This window comes from Fistularia commersonii, chromosome 16 (assembly GCF_037954325.1).
Source record: "Fistularia commersonii isolate RoL2024-O1a breed Wild chromosome 16, RoL_Fcom_v1.0, whole genome shotgun sequence".
Taxonomy (NCBI): domain Eukaryota; kingdom Metazoa; phylum Chordata; class Actinopteri; order Syngnathiformes; family Fistulariidae; genus Fistularia; species Fistularia commersonii.
Genome location: NC_141299.1, coordinates 18,453,538 through 18,478,483, shown reverse-complemented (window position 1 = coordinate 18,478,483; position 24,946 = coordinate 18,453,538). Strand labels below are relative to the sequence as shown.

Here is a 24,946-nt window from a genome sequence, read left to right as displayed (position 1 = left end):
CTCCTCCTTGTAAAGTCCTCAACACGTTGTGTTTGCGCTCCAGGAAATACATCGCCTCCAGAAGGAGGCTGATGAAGCTAACAAGCGCTCCTCTGTCCTGGAGAGGGACAACCAAAGGTTTGAGCTGCAGATCTCAGACATGGCGAAGCAGGTGTGTTTGCTCTCTTTTCCCACAGTAATGGAGGGTTTGGGATTTTTCAATGTTTTTTAAACCGATCGAATTAAAATTCGGATCTCTTGGCATCTCCAAACGCGATGTCTCACTCCGTCTCTCCTGCGAAGATCCGTGTGCTGCTCATCGAGCTGGAAGAGGCTCGCGGAAACCACGTGATTTTGGACGAGGAGGTGAGCTCGGCCAGTGTCAGCAGCACGTCAGAGGTGATCAGCCAACACCTGGTGACCTTCCGCAGCGTGGAGGAGCTGCAGAACCAGAACCAGCGCCTTCTGGCGGCCCTGAGGGAGCTCAGTGATGCTCAGGAGAAAGAAGAGTTTGAGGCCACCGGAACAAAGTATGCCTTTTTATTGTCTTTTTTTGTAGTTTTCGATCTTCCAATCTTTAATACAGTGTAGTGGGACGCCATCAAATTACAATCGTTAAATGATTACACCGTTTACTTTTTATATTCTTTGTGTGACATAGAGTTTAAAGTAAACAATATACAATAAACCCTTGTTTTTCGCGAGGGTTACGTTCCTAAAAGAACCTGTGGTAGGCAAAATCCATAAAGTAGAAACCTTTATTTTTTTTTTACAATTATTATACAGTTAAATACTCTATTATATATTGCTGCTGTCGTCCTTTTTTTTTTTTTCTTCCTTCTTCATGGAACGAAGGGAAGATTCATTCATTCCGTAAAGCCGACCTACAGCCGCATAGCTTTTACCTTCCCTTAGCATGTCCAGAAGTTTAACTTTATCTGCGATAGATAGCATCTTCGCTGCCTTTTGGGCCCTGCAAGGTGCTTTAGTCGCTCCAGAGCGTTTTGTCAACATTATGGGTTTTAGAGAAACTCGAAATTGCGAGAGAATTTGCACGTACGTCATGTAAATCTGTCAAGCTGTTTTACGTACGTGTACACATTAAACTGCAACGTTATTGACGCACAGGTAGAGAAGAAGCGGAGTGACTTTTTAGCCAATCAGATTGCAGAACACAATACACGATGCAAATCCGTGAAGTAGCAAAACTGTGAAAAGTAAACCACGTTATAGTGAGGGATCACTGTATTTGCTTTCCCAATACATTTCATGTAGCTACGTGTCATTCAGCTAAATGTTCCATCTTGACGATCCCCTCAAATGCCGCCGAACAGCAGCGTGTTGTTGCGTGTGAATCCAGCCAAATCGCGTGACGTCTCCGCAGGCGTGGCGAGATGGAGCAGAGCTTGGAAAAGGCGCTGACCGAGTTGGAGTCCCTGAAGGAGCAACGCAACCAACAGATAAAGATGACGGAGTCCATTGTGAGGCAGCGGGACATGTACCGCGTGCTGCTGGCCCAGGCCACCGGGGTCAGCTTCCCTGCGCAAGGTGACGGCCGAGATCTCCTCGGGAGACACGCTGAGTCAGCGGTGACCTACGGCGTGACGCCCTACATGACTTTAAATCACCGTTGCAGGTGCGCAGCCTGAAGAGCTCTCCCTCACATCCACGCCGCGGCGTTCACCTGCGGCCACTCCCACCACGGGGACCCCCGGTGCGCTCGTCACTATGGCAACAGAGCCTGCCGAAGCGCTGGAGGCGAAGGCGGCGTTGCGTCAGGTCGGTGCTTTTCAGATGCGTGCTGTGAAGCCTTTCTCTGTGGCTTCCTCAACAAATCCGGCCAAGTCGTCAACGTCCCCTCGTTGGACGGGAATGATTGAAAATGCAGAATTTAGTGTATTTGAAAATGTGCTTGCGCACATTTGCAGTTGCAGGAGGTGTTCTCTGCCTACAAGAAGGAGCATTTGGAGAGCGACAAGGCGCTGACGGAGCAGAACGAGAAGCTCCAGGAGCAGCTCTCTGACCTTCGCTCCCAGAATACCAAGATCTCGACGCAGCTCGAGTTTGCATCCAAGAGGTCGGTGTCAGGATGATAACGCTTTTTTTTTTTTTTTTTTTAATTTGTCACAGATAAAATTTTACACCTGAATTCATCGAGACGTTGGAAATGTTTCGCAGATATGAGATGCTGCAGGACAATGTTGAGAGCTACAGGAAGGAGTTCACCTCCCTCCGAGAGAAAGGGCAGAAGATGGCTGCGGCCGTCCAGAAGCACGAGCAGACCATCCACGCTTTGAATGAGGACCTGCGAGTGGCCAAGGAGAAACTGTCCATGGCAGAGGTTGCTCTGTGACTCCTTTTTTTGTTGTTGCTGTTGTTGTTTTTCCCCAAACATTAACATACGGCCTCCTGTCTTTTCAAGAGCCGTGCCGAGGGCCTCCGTCAAGAGCGAGACATGTTGAAGCTGGTGGAATCCAGGTTGAATCAAGAGAAGGAGACGATCCAAGGCCAACAGCAGAGCCAGAATCTGATGCTGACCAACCTGCAGGCCATCCAGGTGATGCCAAGCGCACGGCGTTTCGAACTATCCGTCGCAAATCAAACCTATCCGCCGATCGCTTTCAGGAAGATAATGCCGTCGCGCAGAGGTCAGTGACGCCATCGATCACTTCATAGCCGACGTGACACTTTAAGTCGGAGCTCGGTATTGACGTCAGCACAAGGGAGAAAAAGAAGACCTTTGTGTTTCAATTCCCATCCTGCAGCGGCACGACATCATCCCTGTCCGCTTTGCAAATCCCGACCCCTGTGACTTGGTCTGACGTGAACTTGGGATTTTTGCAGGCCGCTCTCGAACGTTCGGAGACGGACACGCGCCAGCGTCTCGACGGCCAGCTGGAGAAACAGGAGCGGGAGATCTCCAGGCTGCAGAAGCGGCTGGAGCAGGAGGTGGAGCAGCGCCATCTGCTCAGCAGAAACCAGGACGTAAGCAAAAGTCAATATTTGGTTATATTTGGATTAGCAGATGACTTTTGTAGCTACACTTGAACATGATCGATGCCCGTGTGAACGTTTTTCGGAGGCTGACAAAACTGCTACCTGAACCGTGCACAAATGTAAAACACTCATTTCTATTATAATCAAGTTGTGTATCATTTGCTCGCCGCATTGCTCAGATTCAGATAATGGAGGCCAAGAGGCAGCTGGAGGCACAGGTGAGCTTACACCAGAAGACTAAAGAGCTGCTGAACGCCGCGGAGGTGGAACTGGGCAGCCTGAGGCTGCAGCAAGGCGGCGGCGAAGCCCGCCACATTCTGGGCTCCCCGTCCGCTCCTCTACTCAGAGGTGGGTACTACAGCACCCGTACGGCCGTGACCACAGAAAGGTGCACGCCATGTTTTCTGATACAACTCGGTGACAACTTTCCCCAGGATCGCTGCTTTCGGATCAGGACAGGGAGGACCTGCAGGGGAGACTGCGTTCGGCTGAAACCCGGACGGAGGAGCTCGCCGAGAGCCTGCGAGCAGCCACCTCCAACATGGAGCAGTACAGAACCATGGCGCGGAGTCTCGAGGAGTCCCTGCAGAAAGAAAAACAGGTGACTAACTTAAAGAATAAATGATTGACCCACAGCAAGTGTGCTTATTAGTATTCCTGCCAAGATGAAATGGAGGAAATGAAAGGAAACGTACGCAGTTTTAAAGCCAGGTCAAAGAGAGGAGATGTCGCTGTGCTGCATTTGTAGATAATTCTACATCAATGGAATCTCCCAAAATGTTGTTTTTTTGAATCAGTTGTTAAAGTTGTGCATCCATCAGGGAAGTGACTCTTCATCAACCTCTCAGGATCATTTGCGTTGTACATTTTTAGAACGGTCAAATGTTTGTTTATTTGTAATATCTGCCATATGCAGGTAACGGAGGAAGCACGCTCAACCATCGAGGCTCGTATGAAGGAGGCAGAAGAGCAGTTCCGCAAGCTGGAGGAGAAGCTTCTGGAGGCAGAGAAGGAGAAACAGGATGTGGATGAGCAAAAGAAAAGAGCCGTGGCCTCGCTGGAGGAGCAGGTAGCTGAGAGAAGTTTGTCACTCGTCACCTGAGCGAAGCTCGGGTGTCTTTGGTAAAACTAATAATCCGCTGTGTTCCATGCGTGCTCCTGTCAGCTGAGCGTCCTCAGGAGGAGTCTAGCCGCTGCTCAGGCGGATCATCAGGCGCTGCAGCAACGAATCGCCGTCGCCGAAGCCCAGCAGCAGCAGGCCGTACAGGACGGCCAGCAGCAGGTACTGAGCAGGTTCTCCGAGGCACCGAGCAACGTCCTTCATCGTACATCCCATAAAGCGTTGTCAGCTCAACGGGTCTGTTTTTTAAAAGTAAAAGGCGGCACGTGCAGAGCAAGGATTTAGAGCTTCCTGTTAAATGTCTCGCAGCACTTTGATTCCCATACATGTGGAAAGATCTTTGGCGATCGCAGATACAAAACATTTTGTAACAGTCAAGTCAGCTTTTATTGTCAATTCCTTTCACGTGCACTGGACATACAAAGAAGTTGAAATGATGTTTGTCACCATCCCATGTGTGGACAGAGACAGGACAGACCTTAAAATGCAAGACAGAACAACATCTAGAACACATCTCAATGAGACAGGATGACATATAGTTGAGACCTACTGTGTTTTGACCTAACCCAGGTGTGACAAGTGAGGCAGCTTTGACAAGAGTAATAAATAACCCTTATTCCTAGTTACTAAAGTAACTAGAAATAATTTAAGTCTATAACTAAGCAGAGAGATGCTGGTGTGCAGTACAGTGATACCTTGACCTACGAGTTTGATTTGTTAATAAATTCAATCTCTCTGTGAAAATGAATTCCAACGCTATTAATCCGTTCAGCCCGACACTTTGGAAGAATCATTTTTTAAAACATAACAGAATGTAAAGAAATAAACTGTTTTTTCTTTGGTGTGTTGACCATGAAGATGAGCGGAGGTGGATTGAGTTTTTCATGTAACTTACTGCCTCCGCACGTAACGCAACAATGTGGTGCTACATATAACTTTGCTATACTTTACGGCCGAACTGACGGCGGAGACACAAAATACATTTGAACACATTTCAGGTTTTTGATGTAAAAGTAATGTGATATCTGCCTCCTTCCCCAGGCCAAGCTGGCGGCTGAGGCACAAGATAAGTACGAACGGGAGATGATGCTGCACGCTGCCGACGTGGAGGCCTTGCACACTGCGAAGGCCCAGGCTCTGCAGGCGGGGGAGCTCAAACATCAGCTGGAAGAGAGAACTCAGAGGGTCTCTGCTGAGCTGCTGGAGGCAAGGCTCTCCTGGGGGGAGCAGGAGAAGATCCTCAAGGTAGGCAGGAGATCAGATTGTGTGTGAATAGAGGATCGGACGTCATGAGAGAAGTATTGAGACATGAAATGGTCCAAATAATCCCATGGACTCTAGCAAGCCTGACTTGTTGAAATATAGGAAGAGAATAAGTAATGAAAACTGGTGAATTTTGGTCTTTTTTTTTTTTCATTTAATTCATTTGTCAAACTCATGTTGGTTAAAGTGACAGGCTAACTGTTGAACGAACCACTGTCTTAAACCCAGTTGTTATTGCACTTTGGGAGATCACCAATGTGACAATAATTATAAATTTAATTCTAACAGATGAAAAAAAAAGATAGGTAAGAGTGTGTACAAAAAAAAACAGAAATAAAATAGAATTGAGCAAATGTATCAAAATTGTGGATTTTTGAATTGCTAAAGGCAAATAGGCACGTTGTTTTTGTCCTCATCAGCTACACAGGCTAACCTATTGCCTCTTGTTTTTGGCTTTGCCTCGCTTAAACGCTACTCCAACCACAGCGTATGACATAATGATCACGTTTAAAACACCCATAGCTTTAATGTCAGCGATCTCATCTGACTGGCAGGAGGAGATGACCAAGATGGAGAGCAACTACGAGGAACTGCAGAGGCAAAATGCCCTCCTGCACGAGCAGATCCAGACAATGAGCGGCAAGATAGCGGACGGTCTGCAGCGGACGGCAAGCGAGAGTTCTTTGAACATCTCCCTCACTGAGGAGGGCAAGTCTCAAGACCAGGTCCTGGAAATCCTCAGGTAACAGATGCATTCTCAGCACTCGCTTTGCCGTTCACGTCTGAAAACGTCACAAAAATGTCAGTTCTGAGCTTCGGCCTCCTCCGGTGTTTCTCCTGTTCCACGGTGGGTTTACATTCCTCCGTTTGTGTCGTGTCCCAGGTTTGTGCGCAGAGAAAAGGAAATCGCAGAGTCTCGTTTTGAGGTGGCCCAAGGGGATAGTCTACGTTACCGCTTGAGAGTGGAACATCTGGAGCGAGAGCTCAAGGAGGTCCAGGACAGCCTGAATTCAGCAAGGGAGAAGATGCAGGCATGCTCTCCACACATTTACTCAAACCGTTTCTCTCTTCCCAGAGTTGTCAGTAACACTTGAGTACGCACGGAGAAATGTCGACCGTACACACAAGTCCAGCTATGATGATGGATTTAACCGAGAGAGAATACCTGCAGCCGGCTAATTCCAATGTCCTGTCTCAGGTAACCGTAAAGACCCTGGCTCAGCATGATGAGCTCATGAAGAAGACCGAAACCATGAGCATTCTCATGGAGACCAACAAAATGCTGAGAGAAGAGAAGGTTAAGCTGGAGCAAGAGTTGCAGCAAACTCAGGCTAAGGTAAGATCTGATTGGGTGATAGAGGCACTTGCCTGGAGGCGTGAAGACCTCGTTGGTTTTTCGAGTGACATCGTCACGGTCTTCTCATTCCGCTTGTCCCCCAGTTGCAAAAGCTGGAGTCCGACATAATGCCGTTGCAGCAAGCTAACTCCGAGCTAAGTGAGAAGAGTGGCATGCTGCAGGCCGAGAGGAAAATACTGGAAGAGGAGATCAAGCGGTGGAAGGCTCGATCGCAGGTCAGTGTGACGACAAGAGAACTTACACCAGCGGCCCCCAACCCCAAGGCCGTGGATCAATCGGTACCGGCCGCACAAGGAATAAAAAAAATCTTTTATTTCGAAAGATGACCGGATTCTCTGTTAGATCTCGGTCGCTTGAGCAGCAAAAATGTAACCCAGGAGCTCGTAAAAAGAGAAAACCAAAAGAGACGTCAGACGGAAAGTTTCTTTTGGAAATGGAAATAAACGTTTATTATTATAGTCGCAATGTAAACAATCTACGTGTAAAATTGTCAAGCGTTGACTGGTCCGCGATGATAAAAATGTCGGGGACCACTGATTCACACTACACTGTGCACCTAAAGGCTGGATTTCCAAAGTGAGCGGGTCCCTTGTAAGACGCATCGTCTTTGCATGAAGCCTCATGTTTACCCTCGAAGAAGTTCCAGCACCTTCCAGGTGTTGCCAAAATCCATTTATCTCTGTTCGCTTCGGCTGTGAGCGGCCGTGAAATGCGAGAGAAAATCCTGCGGTGTCTGCAATTATGGGTTTGCTTTTGGCTGCAGTCGCTGCTCTTACAGGATAAGATGTGTAGATAGTGAATATGTTAGAATTCAGTTGGCGACGTCTTGGAAATAACATCCTAATGAGTTCTGTCACCGACACAATGTGATAAAGAGAGGGCAGAGGAAAGACTTGTTTCCATGGCCAGAACACGTCAGTGTCCCCGGAGTTAAAACTCTGCCCTCCCGTGTGTTTCCAGCATTTGGTGACCCAGCAGAAGGATTCCGATCCAGAGGAGTACAAGCGTCTACACTCTGAAAGGGAGGCGCACCTTAAACGCATCCAGCAGCTCACAGAGGACAGCAGCAAGCTGAAGGCCGAGGTGGCCAGGTGAGGAATCATCTAACTAAAGTTGTGTGCGTGCGTGTGTGCCTGTGCGCACGTGTGTTTAATTGTACTGCAATCCCACCGAGGGCGTTCCTGATGTCTGCACTTCTGTCTGCAGGACAAGTAATCTAACAGCATCACTGCAAACCCAGATCCAGAACCTTCGTGACAGCATGAGCAAGATAACCGAGGAGCGGAATTCCCTTAAGAAAGAACTAGAAACCAAGAACCAGGAACTCCAGGAGAAGGTGCGGACAATCACCCAGGTCAAGAAGATCGGCCGGCGCTACAAGACTCAGTATGACGAGCTGAAGGTGGAGCACGACAAGGTATGGACTCTCCCTCAAGGACACATTGTCCCGATATTCAAAGCGGAACTCCTCTTTGATTGGGTGCATCCTGCAGGTGGTAGCCGAGGCCACCGCCGGCCCATCGCAGGACGAGGAGGCGCGTCAGGCCTCCGTTCAGGAAACGCAGAGCCTCAGAGATTCTCTGAGTCAGGCCGAGACTAAGACCAAAGAGCTGGAGGGACAGCTGGAGAACATAAACAAGGTTACTCGTCGCACATTCGCAAGCCGGGCGGGCGCACGCTCGAGAGTAGATGTGAGCCGGGCTGTAGATGTGAAATCCCCACGAGCGAGTGAATCCGGAGATGAGATCGCGGTGCAGGCCCAATCATTGCTGCCGTAGGTGGTCGCTGCAAAAAACAATTAGAAATAGACTTTATATGGAAGAGAATGGGAGTCCTTTTTTACAGCGACTGTTTATTTGCAATATAAGCCTCGACCTCTTGTTCCTTGACAGCGGCTCCTCTTTATATTTATTGCAGCATCAAATACATTTTCTTACACCACGCAAGAATACGTGGTGCCAAAAATTCAATTGCATAACAAAGTTTGTTAAACAAATATTCACCTCAATATTCAACAAGTATTGCGCTGAAATCCCTTTTTCCCCCTCAAACAAAAGTGTGGTTGTGCAAAGCCATTACAAAGCCTTTGTGTGCTTCACAAGGTTTATGAAGAAAACAGGTGAAAGCTCAAGAGGTGCAGTCGTCAATAAAATCATCTTTCCTGTGTCGCGTCATAAACTTCATATTCCCAAACCAGACCTTTTTTTGGCCTCCCTCAATACTCCTGCAAAATACGCTGTCAGTGCTTTCAAAGATCTTGGGAAAGTGAGACGTCTCACTCTGAGCCACTTTAATTTGCAGCGGCGGCATTTCGTTTAGCGCGGCATCGCATGCTGCGGGCTTCACACCGCGACATCACTGATGGCCTGTCGGCTGCTAAATTAGTGGTTGCTCTTTAAATGACTGAGGTTTGAATACAGTGGCACGCTCACATCTATCACTTGACTGTCTGCATGGTGTCCTCTTGGCTCGCCTCAGGTCCTTACGGAGCGCGAGGCCGAGGCACGAAATGCCCAGGAGCAGTCGTCCCGGCTGCAGACAGAGCTGACCCGGCTGAGGCAGGAGCTGCTGGATAAAATTTCTCAGGAGGACACGCTAAGACAGCAGATGGTCGAAAAGGAGGAGAAGACCAGGAAGGCCATCGTTTATGCCAAGCAGAAGATCAGCCAGCTCATGGGTGAGAGGTCGACCCTTCTCGCGATAGAACCCAAAAATTCCATGTTGTACACACTATTCTTTTTTTCCCTCGTTTCCCATCTGCATCTTTGTAGTTTTTCGTTTGTTTGTTTGTTTCTCAGACATTTCTGTTTTCTGTCCAGGCACCAAAGAGCAGCTCCAGAAGGAAAACGAAGAGCTGAAGCAGCAGCGCGAGGAGCTGGAGGTGCGAGTGAGCGCTCTCAAGTCTCAGTACGAGGGCCGGCTCAGTCGACAGGAGAGGGAGCTGAGAGACCTGCGAGGTCAGCAGGAGAGACAGGAGCAGAGGGATGAGCCTGCCGAGGCTGGTCCCAGCAAGGTGAGCCTCATCTACACCCAACGCTTCTAGCACTCGACCGATTTCCAAGAAGCACATCTGGTTTTCCACCTAAGCACAACTAAAGACACTAAAGTATCGCGACCGGTCGTCGTCTCGGTCTCCGTGGTGACCCCGTTTGCTTCGTCCTGACTTTAGGCCCAGGAGCAGCAGAGAAGCACAGAGCAGAGGCAGATCAGCCTGAAGACCACCCCGGCTGCAGACAGGGGCAGGTGCGGCCGACCATCCGACCCGCTTTCCCTTCAGTCAAATATCACATGCGCCGCACAGGGTTACGCATTAATGAACAGGGCGGTAACGGTGTCGCGGCGTCTTATCAAGTTCCCGCACGTGTTCTCCGCAGCGCCAGCAGCTCCGAGCCGCCGACCGCCAACATCAAACCCACGCCGGTGGTGGCCACGGCCAGCAAGCAGCCCGTCAACCCCGGCAACAAACCCACCCCGCGGGCGAGCATCAGGCCCATGATCACCCCGGCCACCGTGCCCACTCCCACGCCCACTGCCACGGTCATGCCCACCACACAAGTAGAGACCCAGGAAGGTGAGTTACAACCGAGCTCTCGATGGAAGAAAACATCAACAAACTCTTGATTCTCAAAAGTCTTCTATTAATGAGATTTGGCCAAGGACTCGCCATGAAAGAACTCACCGTGTGACATTCCTGGAAACATTTCGATGCCTTATAACGCTTGAATTCCGACTGTGTCGACGTCCGGATTTTCCACGACCCGTGCCGCCGCTCGGTGGATTTTTTTCGCTGTGTGTGCGAGCGTTTGACACCAACGTGGCCGCCGCTGTGTGTGGATTGGTGTTCAAGGCGGAAGCACCGCGCGCCACTTGGTAGCCCAGAGAAAATCCTGGTATAACATGACCGCGGTGCGTATGGTGAGAAACCGTGAGCGAGAGCATCGTCTGTGAAAAGGCAGGAGGTGTTTACGGGGATTTGGTGCAGTGGACGGCGGCAACGTCGACGATGGAGGCGTCGGAAGAGTCGTTCTAAGCGTACGGTTTAATGGCTTTAAAAAGAGGAGCGGCGTTGGCTCCTACGCTAGATGCAGTTCTGCCACCGAGTGTAGCAGTGTGAACGTTACATTTAGCGACACTTAGCAAAAAAACTTTACTTCTTTACATTGCTTTTTATTATCTATTATTATTTTTTAGAAATGATTTGTTAAAAAGTACATTTATCCGATTTAAAATCACTGGGGTCTAGAATTCTTTGTAATGGAGATATTTACTTGGATATACAAGCAAGTTGAGTTAGGAGACCTCTAGGTCAAGACGTTACTGTATCAGTAAGTTCAGGAAGTGAGAGTACCTTTACTTTCCTTGGTCCTCAGCCATGCAGTCCACAGAAGGCCCGCCGGTGGAGCACGTGACCGTCTACGGCAGCGCCAGCGGCTCCGTGCGCTCGGCGAGCCCCAACATTCAGACCACCTTAGCGAGCCCCATGCTCACGGTGCAGCAGACTCAGACCCAGGCCACGGCCTTCGTCCAGCCCACGCAGCAGCAGAGCGTGACCCACGCCGAGCCGGCCAACCAGGAGCCGCCCCCCGTGGTGATCGAGCCAACCACCAGCTCGCAGGTGGAATGGCCTTCCACGTCTTCCGCCTCGGTCTTTGGAACGGGTGAGGAATTAAAGCTTGATGACGAGCGGGGAAAGCAACGCGGGTGTATTTTCAAGTGCACTGTACTTTGTGACGGGACTGGGAAAAGTAGCTCTCCTCCTTTGAACAGTTTGAGTCGTTATAACAACATGTCCAAGTCATTGGAATAACGGTGAACGGAACGTCATAGAATTCTTTCCTCCGTAGATTAAAAAAAGCAAATCCATATTCTGTCGATGAAGCGATCGTGAACATGATTTGGGCTCATGACACCCGGTGGATTTCCATCTGCAGTTTCAGCCACACCGGGAACCTCCTCCTTGACCAAAAGGCCCCGTGAGGAGGAGGAAAGCACCGCCGTGGTCACCGACGCAGACACTCCTCTTGAAGATAACTCCAGGGCTCCCACAGCTAAGAAGCTGCGGATCATCCAACGAGTGGGTCCAGAGGTGAGGAGACCGAATCCGCCAATCTTTAGAAAGGCTCATTTCATGGCATTTGATGTGGGAGAGATGTTGATGCGATGGCGGACCTCGCTGTGTCCTCCTCAGGAGGAGGTGCTGCCCGAGGACAGCGCCGAGGCCGAGGGAGTGGCGCTCACGGACGGTCAAGAAGCTCCAGAACCTGGTCAGGTTGGTCGAGTTCCAAGTCCGAAGTTTGCCACGTGTGCAGCAGTGGACAACAGTAACCCAGTCACCAGCTCAGTGTTCGTTTAGAAACATCCAGTCATTTTGCTTCCGGGTCATTTTCAGTCATATCAATAAAGTTTAGAAACGTTCCCGTGCAAATGGGTTTTAAGATATTTTTCATTTCAAGAGGATGAACACCAGGTGTCTCCCTCTCCCCGTCCATCCATCCATCCATCCATCCATCCAATCTTGCCACTGCCTCTGACGTCGCTCTTTGCTGTGCTGAATATTTGCGGTTTCTCAAAGCCAACATGTAGGCCTTTCACCTGGATAGATCCGCAGCGGCTCGGCTTCTCGTCACACACGTCTGCAGCGTGGAGCTCAAACATTCAACTGCAGGAGCAAAAAAGCACAGCCATTTTCAAGTTGTTTTCATTTGTCACTTCTCCTATTGATTTAACATGTTGAGTGATATTTAACCACGTTTGTGCCGGGATGCCCAGATATCCGTAGCAGCTCGACTTTAGCTTTTATTCTTGATTTTGTGAATTCACTCGGGAAATGGTGAACTTCTGTGTCCAGACGGAAGAGTTTGCGGCGCTGGAGGAAGGAGACGAAGGCACGGCCTCCCAGTCGCTGCCCGCACACCAAGAGGTTTCCCTGACGCAGGCCGAACCCCCCGACCAGCAGCAGATGGAGGTAATCGTCATAGTAACGGACACGGAGAGCGAGGACGACCAGGAAGAGGAGGAGGAAGAGGAGGATGAGCAGGCAAGAGATCTGGAGTTCAAAAGGCCAGCGTGTCTGAGCGCGAACTGCTTCAAAAACACTTCCCGCTATTAATGAATGGCTCTGCGCAGGATTACGAGGAGGAGGACGAGGAGGAGGAAGATGAAGAGGAGGAGGAGGAGGACGAAGAGGGGGAGGAAGATGACGGGGGGATGGGGGACGATGGGGAGGACAGTAATGAGGGGAGTGGAGACGGAAACGAAGCCTACGAAGGGGACGACGCAGAGGTGAGATTATCTGACACACACTGACACACACATTCCCAGCACTGACCTTTAGAGCCCATCTCTCACACACACACACACACTCCAATCCTGCATCACGGGTTAACCCTTCCCACGCATCCGAGGAAAGATCAAGTGCACTTTTCCAGCTCACACTCACTTTTTCCAGTGTCTCACTTCACTGTTTTACCAGTGGGTTGTAATGTTCGTCTGTGTGTGTGTGTGTGTGTGTGTGTGTGTTGACTCCAGTTGTTTACGTTTTTACTCTAGCGTTGGTTACACATGTCCAGTGAAGTGACTCATCGTCTGCACAATTATGGTTTATAGCTAGCTGCTTGTATTCTGCATGTGTGAAAGTTATACGTGGGGAATCCACAAACCGCAACCCTGTGTGTGTGTGTGTGTGTGTGTGTGTGTGAACCTTGGACAGTAAACAATCAATGTTTTTTTAAAGAGCTGTGTCGGATGGAAGGCCATATGGCTGGAACAATGATGCGTTTCATACGGCCCATAACATTTTACTTGGTTCAAAGTTTAATTGTAATTGCTTATAAGACAATTTTGTCTCTATATATGTGATTTTCAGTCTGCGCTGCATTTAAGAATAAGAACAAGAACAACTTTATTTATCCCAAAGGCAATTGTTGTGCCAGAGTTACAAGAAAACTTTAACAATAATAAATAATTGTAGAAAAACGGTATAAACAGAAAAAAAATAAACGAAACAGGGAGAATAAGAAATACAAATAAACTATTAAGTGTCTTAAGTAACAAGTATGAAACTATAAAGTGTCTTAAGTAACAAGTGAAAGATAAGGAGTGCACAAAAGTATGAAAAAATATTGTACTTGTCGCTGCTATGAAATATTGCACAGTTATGAACATATATACAGATAAATTATTACAACTTACAGTAAGTGTTTTTTTTTTTGTTTTTTTTAAGGTTTTAAGATTCAAAGATTCCCTGCAGCATTCATTTTATACCAATATCTACATATTGTCACATCACAGAGGGAAAAATAAGCTTTTCAGACTCGAGGCGGTCGCTTAGCCAGTTGTTAGCATTGTAATGGACGAAGAGGCTAAGTGATGGGGTTCTACAATGGATCGCACCGTTCCTAAAGAAATATGACCAGACACAGTTTGACGCAAATTTTCATAGCAACATATTAACAGTGACTTTCAAGGCTGAGCTATTGAATGACGTAGAAATTCTATATGAAGAATAAAATGAGGAAAAACGGTGTGTGTTTGCAGCTCTTACACCGCTGCCTTTTCTCTCCTTTTCCCATGAAACGGACTCCTTTGGCTGTCTGGAAGTTTCACTTCATCTTCTCACGCCGGACCTTTTGTCCTCTCCCCTCTCAGGGAGCTGACGTAACCGACCCGGGCACAGAAACAGAAGAGAGTCTCGGGGCGACCGACTCCACCCAGAGGCCGGCGGATTCCCAGACGCCCAGCTGTAAGATCCAGGAAAGCCTGCTAATGAATGCGCACATCCAGCCCAGAGCCGACACATGCGCTCACGATCTGTCCCGCCGGCGCGCACAGTTCCTCGACTCCTCGCCATGACTAAAAGGAGATGTCATCTGTTGTTGTGTGTCTGACGGGAAAGAGTCGCTTTGGGCCAAAGCGAAGTTCACTTCCAACGAGGGCTTTGCGAGGCGATGTCCGTGCGAGCGTGCGTGAAAAGGCCGCGTGGTGAAACGCGTCAATTTCACCGCAGACAAACGATACGTGTGTTTCCTGTCTGGCGTTCTAGTCGAGGGCGGCGCAGCCGAGGCCTTCTCGTCCGAACAGCCCATCACCAGCTCGGGCTCCCGCATGCCACAGTCGCCACGGAGACCCACGCAGCCGCTCCCCCCCCGCCCAACATCAGAACTGGGGCCGCCCACTCAGGTTCACGTCCTGGATTTCATGCATGACTCCTTTTGCAAGGATAATTTGTCTAATAACCGTGTCATAAATGTTGGAACAGCGCATCCCTGTGCGGCGCAGAGTACCTCAGCTGTCCTCGGGGATCCCCAGCAACCCCGTAAGTCGGACGCACCGAAGTACGAGTCAGAAATGTCCGACGCCTCCTGAGCACCGCTCTCTCCGCAGCAACACTTCTTCGAGGAGGACGATCGGACGGTCCCCAACACGGCCACCCTGGTGGTGCCGCATCGCTCCGATGGCTTTGACCAGGCCATCCAGTGAGTCTCACACACATTTGAAAATATCACCTTTTGTTTTTTAGCCAGAAAAATAAGAATTCTTCATGCATTTCATAGGTTTTTATTTATTTTTTATTCTATGACAATGATTGTTATTTTTACGCGACTTCACCTTTTAATCTTATTTATCTTATGGGTCTTATTTATTTACTTTCGTTTCGGCCACGAGTTGATGCCTACATCAAAAAGACTGAATAGAGGTTTGAAAGAAGTCTGCACACTGAAAGCACTGTAAAAATAAAGGCAATTTATTTCCCATATAGAACAGAAAACATGTATTCTCTCATGATGTTTGGAGCAAACATAGGCTCCTCCTCAGATGCTTACCAGAGATGTGACACATTTATAAATTATCTTCATTTTTGGAGCCCTTTTGGTGTGCGAATTTTTTTCCATCCTCTATTTGGTCGATGTTTTGGCTCCGGCACCCATCCCTAACTGGGCAGCGGGTGTGTGTGTTTTTTCTTTTTCTAGTACATTAAAAAGATAACATCTTTAGTGCCTCATAAAAGGGCTCAATTAAAAAGGCCGACAGCAGAGGGAGGGTTTCTGGTCGGGTCTTTGGGTTTTGTTGCCAGCGTTTGGCCGTCGTGTCTCATGTGTTCCTGCTTCGGTGCCGTGGAGGAAAATAAAGACATGATTAACTCAAGAAGATAAGAAACGGAGGCTCGCAGGGAAGCGCTGTCCTCACGGCGGTTTTATCTGCCGTTATTGTCAGCGGGACTCAGAAGTGAGCGAGCGCGGTGCGAAGTCTGTCTCCAAGCTCTGCTTTATCTGGAACGATGTCTCCGGGTGTCACAGATCTGACCGTCTTCCTCCTCGGCTCCGCTCTTAATCCTTTGCCGTTTTCTGCCAGTTCCCCCCAAGTGGCCGGAGTTCCTCGCTTCCGCTTCGGCCCTTCGGACGACGTGCCGCAGACCAGCTCCGCCTCCACGCTCTCGGACCTCGGCCAGCTCGGAGCACAAGGAGGTACCGTACCGGCGCGAGGACGTACGGCGCGAGTCACTGTCGCCATGACGATGAAGCCGATCGATGTTTTGGCTGCTGGCAGGTCTCGGGATGTACGACAGCCCCCTGTTCCTGGCCTCTCACGAGGACGAGTCCGGCGGGCGCAGCGTTCCCACCACGCCGCAGCCGGTGTCTGCGCCAGGTCTCTGTCGCCCCGTAGAAGAAGGAAAACATAGCCATATCTTTAAATTCAGCTCTTGCTCTTGCAGAAATGGATGATTCTAACGGGTCCGTCTCCTCCAGGCTTCTCGGAGGCGGCTCAGTCTGACACCTCGGATCAGGCGTCGCAGTCCGTTCCCATGGTGAGCACGTCCACGCCCGGCCTGGCGCCGCCCGCGGCCGCCGCCACCCCCGGCGCCGCGGAGGAGAGGGACGACGTGTTCCTGGAGACGGATGCTGATAAGTGAGGCGCCCTGCCTTTCCTCCGGGAAACACCTTTTTATCTTTTTTTTTAAATCCACGAACAGTTAATTGAGATGAGAAAGGAGGAAATGTTTTTATCTCCTCTCATCGAATGTGTATTGATCCAGTCATCTGGTGTTTTGCTCGCCGTTCCAGGCCCGGCGCCGAACCCTCGGCGGATCCGGCGGCGCCTCCGGATGACTTGGAGGAGCCGAGCCAGCCTTCGGACAAGGCCGGCGTCCCCTCGACCAGCCAGGAACCCTCCTCCAGCTCTGCGGGTACGACGTCAGGAACCCGAGACCTCGCCGACGCGGCCCGATCGGTGTCCTCATTAGCTGTTTTGCCACGTTCTAGATACCAGCAGCGCTCCGCCGAAGCCGTCCAGACCCGGACCCAGCAGACAGCTGCAGCGCTGGCCCGAGAGCCGCGGGGGCCGCGGGAAGAGAGGAGGTACCGCATTTTCAAAGCAGTCGCACAAATCCTGTGTTTTTAAGGAAGAATAGCGATCCCTCCTTCTGGTCGCTTCCAACATTTAAGTCATTTTGAGTTCCGCCCCATCGCAGACACTATGTGGTCGTTCTGTGGCGCAATCGGTTAGCGCCTTCGGTCAGTAGCAGAAAGGTTGGTGGTTCGAGTCGGCCCAGACTCATTTTGGGGGTCCGCGTGGCCCAGGAGGTCGAGCGATCATCTTAGGAAGCAAACATTCCTGGTTTGCTTACACACACACACACACACACACTCTAGTGCATGTATCAAACTCAGGCCAAATGTGGCCCGTCCGTCATATTATGTGGCCCGCAAGAACCTCTCAAAAGATCTGATTGTGTTGAGATAAGTAAGTCAAACATGGGCATTGACCATAAACTACATTTCCAACAATTCATGTTACCTGCAAAGTGACGGGATCTAAATGTCCTGGAAGACCAGAGTGGATGCAGATGGAAGGCTGTTTCAAGAAAGATGGGAATGGATATGTATCATTTTGGATTTGAATGAGTAACATATTCACACTTATTTAACATGAAGGAGTAATTACATTTATTTTACATTACATTTGGTTACATTGGCACTGTTTCCGTTCCATGCGTCCCTTTGAGGGCAACCGTTATGCTGACGTGTCCCTCGGTGAAAATGACTTTGACTCCCCTGCTCAGTGCGTCCACGTGTTGTAGAGCGAGACGCCCTGGCTGCTCCCCTGGCCGCCTCCTGCTCACCGCTCAGACGCGAGGGATTAATGAAGGATAAATTAGAATTGTTATAATTATATCATTTTATCGTGCATTTTATTCAAAATCTAAGCTGCAATCATAAAGATTCACCTCATGAACACGTTTCCATGCAGAAAATAAAATCCGTGCTCCCTTTCCTGGCTGCTTCTGCCAGGATACGTAGAAGTGAAGCGCATCTTCATTCCCAGCAGATTGTGAGCGTTTATGACTGTTTGCCTCCATCTTCAACTCCTGTTGGCCGTAAAGACGAAGCATCCATGCTATTCTATTCCATAATATACCGTAAAACACATGAAGACACGCCTATTTCAGAATCTGAATACTTTATTGATCCCCGGGGAAAACTGCGTCTTTTGCCTGCTACAGAGTCAAGCGGGGAAGAATCCAAATAGAATTCTATGTAAAAATAAAGAACAGCTAGCGGATAATAAAAATCAAATAAAAGATTGTCAGAGAAATAGAGTTAAAGGTATGTAAAACTAATGTGAGATTTTTACAAGCACAAGTATAAGATTACAAGCAGTAATGTTGTGTATACGTAGGGATTGTTGGACCGTAAAACATTTATTGCACAGTAGATGATGGAAATCTCTGCGTCTCGGTTCGGGTATCAGCTCGCCGGCCGCCGCCACCGCTGCTGCTGCCAACTGGACGACCGTTTCTCAGGTGGTTTTCAACTTTGTCTCGTCGCCAGATTGATTAGTTTTCTTCCTTCCCTCGTATTTAGTGCGGCAGACGGTTAAAGTGGAGAGAATTATTGGAAACCAAGAGACCCGCAAGGCAAAACACATACAACGGACGTGAACGGTGGATGTGTAATATATTTATTGGGATTTTGGTATTGATTGACTCTCGGGGAAGAGTTGTACAAAAATAAGGACCTGAAAGTCAGCGAAGAGATGAGGACTAAGAACGGCTCTGAGCGAGACTGTCAGGGACAGACTGAAATCTGTCACCGTCCGGCTGCGACCGGCTTCGCTTGGAAGCCGACGCTCAACGGGTTCCGGTATTTCTCACGTCACCTCCGCTATTTTTTACACCATTTGGATTTCCACGCTGCAAATGTTCAGCCCCTCTTAGGACTCCTCACAGGACGAGGAGTGCAAGGATTTGTCGTCGATGAATACAATTTGCTATCAGCGGCAGATACTTGGGTGCAGGATTCGCAGACGGATGCGTTTCTGGCCCGAGGGGTCGTCACCGGCGCCGTCTCCCTGCGGTCCGGTCCTGTGCTCACACACTCTCCCGTGTCCTTCCAGGCCAGGCGTTTCCCTCCCGAGGCGTCCACGGCAGACGATTCGCCAGATGAAACCCCGATGAGGAGAGACGACCGCGACCGGAGGGGGAGAAACCTTTCCCGCTCCGCAAGATGAGACTCCATATGCATTCAGTCCCGATTCCCACCTGCTCCGCCACTGTCCGCTTTTATTTTGTCCAGGCCTCGTGTTTTATAATGTGGTCAGGAAGTTTGTAATCGCAGCCGCGTGGTTTAGTGAATAATGTATTAAAGTTTGAAAAGGCGTCCTTCTTGCGTGGTGCTCAGACCTGCGGCGGACACTTGAAGATGCCGTTGCCCCGATTGGACGCGTTGGCTCTCGAGGCGGCGATGACCGGACGCTCGCCGCTCATCCTCACCGTGTAGGATTTGGCTGCGGGGGAAACGGCGAGGGTGAGTCGAAGCATTCAACATGAATTGTTGACACTCTGCGGACTTATTGCGCCGCCATGGGTGCGTTCTCGAAGCCCCTCGGAGGACGGGAACAGACTTGGAGCCGCTCTTGTGCGGCCCTGAACATAAACCTGCCCATCGATTCCCGCTAGCTGAACTTTAGCTGCCACAGTGATGGAAACTGTGCTGCAGTCAAGTTGAAACTCTAGGTGATTGGACAACACCCACAATTACCTTTCCATCTGCCAACATCTGTCCCTCCATGACGCACACACACACATGGTCCTTATTAGAACCCATGAGAAAGACATCAGCAGACGTCTGACTGTGTTTATGAATAACTTCAACTAGAATGGACCAGAACCACAGAACCAAATCCCTCTCAATCTTGATCCTGCAAGCTGCCCCCCCCACGGCACGTTCGCTCACTCACTTCTGGAGAAGACGTAGTATTTGTACCCCGTGGGTTCGGCGGCGCTGGGCTCCGACACGGCGGCCGTCACCATGGAAGGGAACCCTTTCCAGGAGGTGCGGATGTTGATAGGAGGTGCTAAGAAAGAGACTGGGATGGAAGCAGGGAGGTGGAAGTGATCAGTGTTTGTTCTCCCGCTCCCGTCTTATCTCACGGCGGCAGAATCGTCCCGCACCTGCTTGTCGAGTCTTCCGGACGTGGATCGAGTACGCGGCGAAGGGGGTCTTCCTGCCGCAGCCGGGACCGGTCCCGAACTGGTACGAGTATTTCTGCACCAGACCGCCTGGAAAGAAAGTTCAGGAGTTGACGGGTCGGAGGCCGCGGGCGCCGGCGGAGCATCGGAGAGCGGCGGGTCACCTCTCTTGAAGAAGAAGACCGACTCCCCGCTCCTCTGCTGCTGAGGCACGGAGAGGGCCGCCGTGATGTGACCCCGCAGCCCGTCGAAGCCGGTGGCGATGACCCTCGGAAACCCCTGGTCCAGCACGTCGTTCTCAAATCTCCAGTAGAGGCCGCCCTGCGAACCCAGCAGCAAACATCTCAGGAGACCCCGGAGCAGGCGGGCGACGACCAGGACCCCCGAATCGCTTCATCCCCGATTAAAGAACGGCCGCTCTACCTTGAAAATGTATGTTTTCCCCTGGCAGTTGCAGCGGGTGAAGACGGTGTCGATGGGCGACGGGACGCCCCACACGTCGGTGATGCCACGGGCCGGACCGGGAACCCGGTCCCTCTGCAGCACCCAGAAGTAGTGTCCTGTGGAGCCAGCGTGCATCCCTGAGGCGTCCGCTCGGGTTCCGGCGCGCACCGGTTTAACGCACGGATTCTTTTGCGCGAGAGACTAACCTCTGAACACCACCATGGTGCCGTTCCTCAGCGTGGTGACGCCGCTGATGGGCCTCCCGCTGCACAGGTTGGTATCGTTGCTGTCATCTGGGGAGGGAAAAGGAGGAGAAATCCCTTTAGGTTGGCATTCAGAGGGGGACATTTAAAGGGAGACACCTTAGGAGGAGAAAAAGTAGAGCCTCCACCCTTGCCGTAGCCAGGATTTCTAGCTAATACCACGTACTACCACTGAGTGTTGTATCCAAGGGCTCCTCACCTGACTGGTAGTCTCTGGTGTCGTCCACGCTCGGAGGCCCCTCGGGTTTGGAGGGCGTCTTCCCAGGAGCGGCTTTCGTCGGCCGCGGCTTCTGTGGTTTCTGTGGTTTCTCCAGGGGTTTGGAGGTGGGCTCCGGGGTGACCTTTGGCGGATCGTCGCTCGCTCCGGCTGGTTTAGCGTCTTCTGTGGTCCCGCTCTGCGGTACATCCGTGAGCGAGGGGACGCTGGCAGGCGATGCGCTGGCGGAGGCGTCCTGTGGGTCTGGCATGGAGGGGGAGGCGGAGGCGGAGGCTTCCTGCTCCGGGGGGATGGCTGTAGCGCCAGAGGTCGGGGCGGACGGCGGGGTCGAGGCGGCTGTTGTTTGCGAGGGGGTCGTCTCCACGGCAGCGGCGGAGGCCACGGCGTCCGGTGGCGTCGCGTCCAGCTTCTCGGTCGTGGCGGCGGGCGGCACCTCGGTCCACGCCGGACCTTCGGGGTCGGCCCCGCCGGAGCCTCCCTGCGGGGATGCCGCGGCCGATACCGAGGGAGGCTGCGTGGTCGACCCGGCGGCCGCCGGCGGCGTCTGAGGGGAAGCGGTCGTCCACTCGGGGGTGTTAGCGCTGTCACCGCTCTCTGAGAACAGACACGACAGTCGTATTAATGACGTCCAACAACCGCCTTCAGCCGACGAGGAGATCCGAGTTGTCCCCTCTTGACCCTGCCGTGGGCCGCGGGCCGCGGCCCGCGGCCCGCGTACCTGGACTCTCGGTGGGAATTTCTCCACTGGCTGTGGAGGCGGCGGCATCCGGCTGCGTGGGCTGGCTGGTGGAGGCGGCGGCGGCGTCCGGCTGCGTGGGCTCGCTGGTGGAGGCGGCGGCGGCGTCCGGCTGCGTGGGCTCGCCGGTGGAGGCGGCGGCGTCCGTCCGAGGGAGGACAGGGACGGCCTCCGTGCGAGACTCCGGAGCGCCGGCGTCCAGCGGGGTCCCAGCAGGGACTTCATCCACGGCGGCGGCAGACGGTCCGTCGTCGGCGCTCGGATCCTCGGGGCCGGAAAATCCCTCATCGGGGAAAACCTCACCGTAGACGTCTGTGTCAAACACGTAACCAGTCAGGAAAGCCTCACCTGGATTCGGCCTCCAGGTTCACTTTCCTCCAGCGAGTGGAAGTGAACGGATAAGAAGAGCAAAGTTTACTGGACTTTCAGGCTGTGAGTGTGAAGTGTGTGTCTGTTTAGGAATCCTGAGGGGAGTCAGAATTTGCTCACCGTCACCGAGATCGTCTTGCAGAAAGGATGTTGGAGGGACGTCTGCGGGCAGATTTCACAGACCGTTGTTGTTATTATTAAAGTCCCATTATTGAACTTTCAAAATATTTTGATTGTCTGCTCCCGTCCCGCATGGAAACCAGTAAAAGCATCTCTGCCTGCCGTTCCAACTCCACCTCTGAATTCAAGCCACTTAAAGAAATTCTTTTAATTCCCCGCCTATATTTTTGGCGTTTCCTCGTGTGCGCCGGGGGCCAGGGGCCTGAGGCCCGGGGCCGGGGGCCGCCTCGCCTCCCACGTCTATGAAAACACTGCCGCTTTGTGCTTCCTTTGGCCCGGGGCTCTTTTGGCCCCCGAGAAGAAACCGCAGCCTTCGAGTCTGTCAGAAACATCTCATTTCTGTCCAACTCATTATATCCGCTTTTTCTTTTTTAGGTTGTGTATCGATGACTCGTTCAAAGTCATTGGTATTTATTGCTTGTGCTGCAATCTTTTAGTTACAGTCTTAATTCCCATTCTGTTTTGGACACATTAACTTGACAATATGCATTTCTATCTATTTGTACGGCAGAACGCAGTCTTTTACTTGGTACTCTGTGGACTTTGTTTACTGTCCAGATTTGGAAAGTCACCTCACCCATCAACCCCAGCCCAGCCCACTACCAGTCCACTACCAGTACCACTACCAGTACCACTACCAGTACCAGTACCAGTACCACTACCACTACCACTACCAGTACCAGTACCAGTACCAGTACCACTACCACTACCAGTACCAAAACACATCTGCCTTACGTTCCCCGAAAGTGCATGAGAGACGGGCGTCTTCCGGAGGCAGCGGTACCTTTGGAGGCGTTACTGTCTACGTTATTGCACGAGCTAGACGTCTGGGCTGCCGCTCCGCCGTTCGCTTCTGTGGTGTCGTTGAAAAACAAGAGAGTTGAGTCAAACGAGGGTGGGAAGTGTGCATGCAGCGCGTACGGCCGCACATGCACGCTCAGCCCGCGTGACCTTCTCGCCATGCAAGTTCATGACCAGCTACCCCGCCTCTCCGGATGCTTCCATCACCCCGGTGCTCATGCAAGGGTGCTCATATGAGATGATGATGAGATGAGAACAACTTTATTTATCCCGAAGGAAATTGTTGTGCCAGAGTTTCAAGCCAAAACAGAACAGTAATAGATAATGATAGGAAGGAGGGAGAGTAAGAATGTCTTTAGAAGGTCTTAAGTACAAAGATTTGCAGGTTCCCTGCGGCTGAAGGAAGAGGATACATGGACGATGTGCACGGCATAGACCGGGCGCGTGCACGTGCCGGAGGGCTCGGACGTCACGTACCTTCGTCACAGTGGTTCTTGTAATCGGCACAGCACTGGTTGTATTTGACGCAGTCGGGGTCGCAGCTGCACGTCCTCCCTCTCTTGAAAGATTCGCCGCATCGGCCTTTGCAGGAGTTTTCTGCAGCGCGCAAATATGGAAATCAGACGAGCTCACGGGCCGAGAGCCTCTCGTGGATCGGATCCATTTCCTGCTGGTCAAGCGTCAGGGCCCAGGCTCGCTCTACAGCCCCACACCGCGTTTTATTTAAACTGCGCTTGAAATTTGAGCCTTTTTAGCTCATTTGCTGAATGTTTTGATTATTTCCCTCCTCCCTCCAGGAATTCCCTTTCGTTTTCTCTAAAGCCGTTCAGAGAGATGACCTCGGGAAAAATATTCCACAAAACAAATCTCGCCGAATCATCGAACAATGCAGATCGCTTTACAAAATGTTAACTTCTAAATGCGAGATTGGAAAGGCCTTGCGTAAGAAAGAGGCTGGACCCTGAGCGGTGACTCACTGGTGGTGCACTGGGACTCGTAGTCTCTGCAGCACTCCCCGTAGCCGAGGCAGCTGTAGTCGCACTGGCAGGCGTAGCCCCGGTAGTACTCGCCGCCGCATCGGCCCTCGCAGCTCGCAGCTTCGGAGAAAGGAGCATGGCATGGCGTGGAAAACATGACCTTTTCCCCAGAACAAAACAACAACACAGGTCCCGCCCAAAAACACTCCTCTTAACACTTTTCCAACTCAAATCCGCGACATAATAAGGAGGTGGCATCACTGCTGTTGACCGAAAGTTCATTTCGAGGTTAAAAAAAAGAGAAAAACGGGAATGTCGTCCAGGTGGATTCTTTCTGCTGAATTATTTGATCTGAGCAGAACAAAAGTCCCATCGAGGCTCGCGTTTGTGTGTCCGGCGAACACAGGAAAGAAGTTACGTTAAAGGTAAAGTAAAGGGGCTCTTTATTGTTACGTCTCCGTGCCGATTAGCATTAGCATCGGCGTTCCGCCGTCTGGTCAATGATTGTCAGCGCGACAAATAGAAGTTGAACGCCCGACGTTAACCAAAGGTCCCACGTTGGATCCCATAAATATCAGACGGCGTACTCACTCTGAGCGGCGCTGCGGGTCAAGACGCAGGCCAGGAAGACCAGCGAGCAACGCAGAGTGAAGGACATCTTGAAGACCTAGAGACGCTGAGCGGACGTGCTTGTCTGACGGCGTGACCTCGGGAGGCGGCGACCTCTGGCGTGTCACCCGCTGCTGCCCCGGCTCCGTCCGCGGCCTCTTTTAAA

At 51.2% G+C, this 24,946-nt stretch overlaps 2 protein-coding genes across 5 annotated transcripts in view; one reads left to right on the top strand and one right to left on the bottom strand.

Moving 5' to 3' along the window:
• tprb (translocated promoter region b, nuclear basket protein) overlaps window positions 1–19,368 on the top strand; it is a 22,718-nt gene extending 3,350 nt beyond the window's left edge. Inside the window, exons 13-51 of the mRNA XM_086162310.1 lie at window positions 44–151; window positions 283–509; window positions 1,364–1,527; window positions 1,616–1,758; window positions 1,908–2,056; window positions 2,158–2,320; window positions 2,402–2,536; window positions 2,824–2,964; window positions 3,156–3,324; window positions 3,411–3,577; window positions 3,893–4,045; window positions 4,142–4,258; window positions 5,138–5,341; window positions 5,914–6,101; window positions 6,243–6,390; window positions 6,558–6,695; window positions 6,800–6,931; window positions 7,677–7,807; window positions 7,923–8,133; window positions 8,210–8,356; window positions 9,195–9,393; window positions 9,536–9,729; window positions 9,886–9,959; window positions 10,091–10,287; window positions 11,087–11,374; window positions 11,648–11,802; window positions 11,905–11,985; window positions 12,565–12,753; window positions 12,843–12,998; window positions 14,364–14,457; window positions 14,758–14,894; window positions 14,974–15,030; window positions 15,099–15,190; window positions 16,068–16,180; window positions 16,263–16,361; window positions 16,463–16,622; window positions 16,778–16,899; window positions 16,976–17,071; window positions 19,110–19,368. Of these exons, the coding sequence (XP_086018436.1) occupies window positions 44–151; window positions 283–509; window positions 1,364–1,527; window positions 1,616–1,758; window positions 1,908–2,056; window positions 2,158–2,320; window positions 2,402–2,536; window positions 2,824–2,964; window positions 3,156–3,324; window positions 3,411–3,577; window positions 3,893–4,045; window positions 4,142–4,258; window positions 5,138–5,341; window positions 5,914–6,101; window positions 6,243–6,390; window positions 6,558–6,695; window positions 6,800–6,931; window positions 7,677–7,807; window positions 7,923–8,133; window positions 8,210–8,356; window positions 9,195–9,393; window positions 9,536–9,729; window positions 9,886–9,959; window positions 10,091–10,287; window positions 11,087–11,374; window positions 11,648–11,802; window positions 11,905–11,985; window positions 12,565–12,753; window positions 12,843–12,998; window positions 14,364–14,457; window positions 14,758–14,894; window positions 14,974–15,030; window positions 15,099–15,190; window positions 16,068–16,180; window positions 16,263–16,361; window positions 16,463–16,622; window positions 16,778–16,899; window positions 16,976–17,071; window positions 19,110–19,159 (5,688 nt within the window). The 3' untranslated portion in view covers window positions 19,160–19,368. The remainder of the gene's footprint in view (window positions 1–43; window positions 152–282; window positions 510–1,363; window positions 1,528–1,615; window positions 1,759–1,907; window positions 2,057–2,157; window positions 2,321–2,401; window positions 2,537–2,823; window positions 2,965–3,155; window positions 3,325–3,410; window positions 3,578–3,892; window positions 4,046–4,141; window positions 4,259–5,137; window positions 5,342–5,913; window positions 6,102–6,242; window positions 6,391–6,557; window positions 6,696–6,799; window positions 6,932–7,676; window positions 7,808–7,922; window positions 8,134–8,209; window positions 8,357–9,194; window positions 9,394–9,535; window positions 9,730–9,885; window positions 9,960–10,090; window positions 10,288–11,086; window positions 11,375–11,647; window positions 11,803–11,904; window positions 11,986–12,564; window positions 12,754–12,842; window positions 12,999–14,363; window positions 14,458–14,757; window positions 14,895–14,973; window positions 15,031–15,098; window positions 15,191–16,067; window positions 16,181–16,262; window positions 16,362–16,462; window positions 16,623–16,777; window positions 16,900–16,975; window positions 17,072–19,109) is intronic.
• Window positions 18,654–24,946, bottom strand: prg4b (proteoglycan 4b). Of its 4 annotated transcripts, XM_086162311.1 has the most exons (13): window positions 24,763–24,930; window positions 24,172–24,291; window positions 23,672–23,791; window positions 23,178–23,246; window positions 22,334–22,375; window positions 21,827–22,156; window positions 21,091–21,702; window positions 20,835–20,921; window positions 20,608–20,744; window positions 20,349–20,505; window positions 20,167–20,274; window positions 19,953–20,081; window positions 18,654–19,499 (listed from the first exon to the last, which is right to left on the bottom strand). In XM_086162311.1, exons 1-13 carry the CDS (start codon window positions 24,827–24,829, stop codon window positions 19,390–19,392), a joined length of 2,088 nt encoding a protein of 695 aa, XP_086018437.1. In that variant the 5' UTR covers window positions 24,830–24,930; the 3' UTR covers window positions 18,654–19,389. The 4 variants fall into 4 exon arrangements, with proteins under 4 accessions (XP_086018437.1, XP_086018438.1, XP_086018440.1 ...); XM_086162312.1 differs by lacking the exon at window positions 22,334–22,375; XM_086162314.1 differs by lacking the exon at window positions 23,178–23,246 and having other exon boundaries at window positions 24,763–24,929.

What these genes read in the sequence shown, in the direction of transcription:
- prg4b (XM_086162311.1), bottom strand. Translation starts at nt 24,829, where the DNA reads ATGTCCTTCACTCTGCGTTGCTCGCTGGTCTTCCTGGCCTGCGTCTTG. An exon ending in CAAGAACCACTGTGACGAAG is followed by an intron (nt 23,247 to 23,671) that starts GTACGTGACGTC and finishes ACGACACCACAG; the next exon opens with AAGCGAACGGCGGAGCGGCA. An exon ending in ATACTACGTCTTCTCCAGAA is followed by an intron (nt 19,500 to 19,952) that starts GTGAGTGAGCGA and finishes TTTCCCCCGCAG; the next exon opens with CCAAATCCTACACGGTGAGG.